Below are 4,511 nucleotides of genomic sequence, written 5' to 3' on the forward strand. Positions count from 1 at the left end.
TCCTTTCCCTTCCCCTTCCCACCACAGACACCCTGTGAGGTAAAAGAAGAAGAAGAAGAGATTGGATTTATACCCCGCCCTTCACTACCCAAAGGAGTCTCAGAGCGGCTTACAAACTCCTTTCCCTTCCCCTCCCCACAACAGACACCCTGTGAGGTAGGTGGGACTGAGAGAGCTCTTGACAGAAACTGCTCTTTTTCAAGGACAGCTCTGACAGAACGGTGGCTTGCCCAAGGTCATCCAGCCAGTGCAAGTGCAAGTGGGGAATCAATCCCTATGGCATTCCACCTTATTGGGTTTACAAAGCAAGAGAGGAGCAGAGGTGGTTTGCCATTGCCTTCCTCTGCATTGCAGTCTGGGCCTTCCTTCGTGGTCTGATGTGTCTGCTAATTTCCCAGCTCTGATGAGTTTGAGCTAGTCTGGGCCATTAGAGATGCCAGGAGGGGGGGGGAAACTGAGGGAAAACTTGAGAAGTGACTCCCCACTTAATTTAGTGTTTTGTTTTTTGCGAGAGGAATGAAGGGTTGAAGTGAGGAAGGGGTCAGTTTGAGAGTCAGCTTGGTGTAGTGGTTAGGAGCATGGACTCTAATCTGGGAGAACCTTGGGTCAGTTACAAGTTCCCTCAGAGCTGTTCTCTCACGAGCAGTCCTCGAAAGAGCTCTCTCAGCCCCACCTACTTCACAAGGTGTCTGTTGTGGGGAGGGGAAGGGGAAGGAGATTGTAAGCCACTCTGTGACTCCTTTGGGTACTGAAGGGTGGGGTATCAATCCAATCTCCTCCTCCTCTTCCTCTTCTTCTTCTTCCAGGCATGATGCTGGAAACAAGGGTCAGAGGAGTGTCTTGCAATATGGAAGCTGTCCGGGTGGTCATGCCATTGTAATTGATGTCAGTTAACCAGGGGCTATGTGTTGTCATGAAAACTAAACAAAGCTATTATTCCAGTGAATAATAAATATAGAGAGACATATTCGTTTATTTCATGCTCAATGGCAACACGTCGAAAATATTTTAAACAAATATAATTCACACGGAATCTTTTGTCAATATTTCTCTTGCATTAAAAAAAATACATCATCACTGTTGACGATATGGGTTAAGAGAGTTGGTGGGGTGTATCTGGGAGGATACAAGGAAACATGCAACCTTTGGCATACCTGACCATAGACCTCCAGATACCCCTAGCTTGGCCCATCAAGGTTAATGAAAATGCCTCTTAATGACTCTTTTCAGGGCTGCCTTCATCTCATTGTTCCTGAGGGTGTAGATGAACGGGTTCACCATGGGGTTGACCATGGTATATACCATCGCGGCCCAGGTATCTTGGCGCTCCGCAAGATTAGAATTCGGCTTGAAATAAACAAAGCTAATGCCACCAAAGTACATGACCACCACACAAATGTGAGACCCGCATGTTGAGAAAGCCTTGCGCTTCCCGGTGGCCGATGGGATTCTTACGATGGTGTAGAAGATGAACATGTAGGAAATAATAATGAGCACAAATGGCCCCAGGATCTCCACTACCCCCTCGGTCAGCAATACTAGATCTATGACTTTGCTGTCAGAGCAAGATATATCCAGAATAGGGTAAAGGTCACAGTAAAAATGAGGGATTTCCCCAGGGTCACAAAACTCAACACGGGACATCAAAAAGGTATAAAGTGTGGCATGGAACATGGTGATCGTCCAGGATGCTGTGGCCAGTTGGAGGCAACGCTTATGGCTCATGATGGTGGAATAGTTCAATGGGCAGCAGATGGCCACATAGCGGTCGTAGGCCATGGAAGCCAGAAGGTAGCTATCTGCATTGCCAATATGTATGTTGGCAAACATCTGGGCCAGGCAGCCATAGTAGGAGATGGTCTTCTTCTGAGATATTATGTTCTCTAGGACCTTGGGCGTGACGGTGCTGGCAAAAGCCAAATCAGCTACTGCAAGGTGACTGAGGAAGAAATACATAGGTGTCTGGAGGAGCTGTGTATCAGCATGGATCAACAGGATTATCGTTATGTTCCCCAGGAGGGTGAGCAGATACGTGAAGAGGAAAAATGGCAAGAGGAGTTTTTCAACCTCTGGGTTGGATGAGAAGCCACGGAGCAAGAATTCCGAGACAGGAGTGATGTTCCTGTGATTCATCAGTCTGATGCTGCTGGATGGATAAGAAACACAAGAAAACGACAAGCCTTATCAATTCATAGTCATACAATCATCCCACCACCATCTAGCTGTACATTCCAGATAGTAGAAACTGATTTTCTACTGGGTACAATTCTGAGCAGAGAAGAAGAAGAGGAGTAGGTTTGGTGTAGCTTAGTGTAATGGTTAAGTGTGCAGATTCTAAACTGGGAGAACCAGGTTTGATTCCCTACTCCTCCACACACAGCTGCTGGATGACCTTGGGCAAGCCATAGTTCTCTCAGAGCTGTTCTGGAAAGAGCAGTTTCTCTCAGAGCAAGAGGAATGAAGGGTTGAATTGAGGAAGGGGTCAGTTTGAGAGTCAGCTTGGTGTAGTGGTTAGGAGCATGGACTCTAATCTGGGAGAACCTAGGGTCAGTCACAAGTTCTCTCAGAGCTGTTCTCTCACAAGCAGTCCTCGAAAGAGCTCTCTCAGCCCCACCTACCTCACAGGGTGTCTGTGGTGGGGAGGGGAACGGAAAGGAGTTTGTAAGCCAGGGTAGGGTATAAATCCAATCTCTTCTTCTTCTCCTTCTCCTTCTCCTCCTCTTCTTTTTCTTCTTTCTCTACCTTAAGGAGTCTCAGAGCACTTTACAATTGCCTTCTCTTCCCAAAACACGTATCTTGGGAGGTGCTGGGCCCATAACCTATTGGTCTGAAACAAGGGACATTACATCTGGAACTTACAACCAGAGGTCATTTCGGGGGGGATCGCGGGGATCACAGTTCCCCCGGGTGAGGTGTGGGGGGGCACACGACGAAGCCACACCCCCTGCTTCCGGCTGCCCCACTCCCAGCCCTCATTCAGCCAGGAGGAGGCACTACACAGCACAGTAAAAACGTGCTCTTGCAGTTCTCTACTGCCTCCCCCCTCTCAGATGCTGACCCAACATTCTGGATACATAATTGTCTATGCAAGGACTGCCCTCTCCCCAATGCATAATTATTCAAAGACTTGGGGGCTTTGATTGGGCTCCCAGACCCAACTTGGGTTCCCTGCAGCTATACAACAGCTGCTAGGAATGGCTTTTGACCCTGAAAATCTTGTCGGTCTCTAAATTTCTACAGGACTTGAATCTAGCTGCTGTACTGCAAACAAAAACAGCTAATCTTTGAAACTTTGCTCAGTGGAAGCATTTTCTTCCAATGTGCCACACAAACAATGACACTACCCTGTGTCCCCTAGTGGCAGGTGGTGATTTTGCACCTGCATGGCTGCGATCAGATGGGCAAGTTGCTCCAATGTCATGGCAGCTCCCTTCCAGATTTGTATTATCAGATGGCAACGTCTGCCTCCCATTCCTCAGTCATCGCCCCCCCCCCGTCCTCATCCCCAACTTTCCCAATACCAGATAGTTCAGTATTTACAATTGAACATGTCTCACCATGGATTTCCAGGTGTCTGATCTCTCCCTTGCACACTCAAGCTGCTTGGCGAGGTATAATGCTTCCAGTCCCCAGCCACCATTTTTTTGCAGTTAGCAATGTGTGCATAAGTGCATATATGCTCCTAGTGAATAAGCAGTTATGCGCATGCACACATTACAGGGGGTTTTTTTAAAAAAGAAGCTGCCTGCCTGCTCTCTCTATGATGACAGCACGGCAGTGCTCCGAATTGTCAACTGCGGGGTGTGGCAGGAATAGGGTGGCATGTCTGTTCGCACTTCTCTGGAACAAACAGCTCCAGAGAAATTCGAGACGTGGCCAGACCATGCAAAAGCCTGCTATCTGATCACAGCCCATGTGAGTTTCAGGCCATCTTAGGCCCCGGTCACACGTAAAGGTTTGGCCCGGGAGAGGGACGGATTGGGGGCGCAGCAAACGGGCCCGATCTCACCGCAACATCTGGGAAGCGGTGCGCACCCATCCCCGATCCATCCCAACCCCCGAAAAGGCGCATCAAAATTGAACCACCTACCGAGGCCGCATCAAGGCCGGCCGTGGGATCGCCAGCGCGTCCTTTTGCCGGCGCATCCCCGGCTCCTGCCTGAACTGCGCATGCTCAGACATGCGCAGTTCGGCAGTCTCCCGTTCCCCACCGTCACTTTCCCCAGCATCTGATCATGCCGGGGAGGAAATGCGCCGCGGCTCAGGGGATCAATGTGATCCCGCCAAGGCGTGTTTCTTTTGGTGCAGCTCTGATTAGCTGCGCTTTGCCCGGGTTTTTCCTGCCGTGTGGTAGGGACCTTAGATTGTATAGTGGATGTTTTTTACTGATTTTATTGTATTTATCAAAATTCATGAATCATTTATTTGTAAAGTTTAGAAGGTTTTAGAATGTATACTCCAAATTGTCACCCGCTCTGAGATGGTTTCGAGGAGAGCGGGTTATTAAATCT

General features: G+C 48.8%; 1 protein-coding gene across 1 annotated transcript; it reads right to left on the minus strand.

The window, feature by feature from the left end:
• Window positions 1-1,197: 1,197 nt before the first annotated feature.
• Window positions 1,198-2,133, minus strand: LOC107112102 (olfactory receptor 1L1-like). Its single transcript, XM_015413174.1, has one exon. It carries the CDS (start codon window positions 2,131-2,133, stop codon window positions 1,198-1,200), a length of 936 nt encoding a protein of 311 aa, XP_015268660.1.
• Window positions 2,134-4,511: the final 2,378 nt, after the last annotated feature.

The sequence above is a fragment of the Gekko japonicus genome, unplaced genomic scaffold (assembly GCF_001447785.1).
Source record: "Gekko japonicus isolate JY-2015 unplaced genomic scaffold, Gekko_japonicus_V1.1 scaffold5477, whole genome shotgun sequence".
In the NCBI taxonomy this organism is placed as follows: domain Eukaryota; kingdom Metazoa; phylum Chordata; class Lepidosauria; order Squamata; family Gekkonidae; genus Gekko; species Gekko japonicus.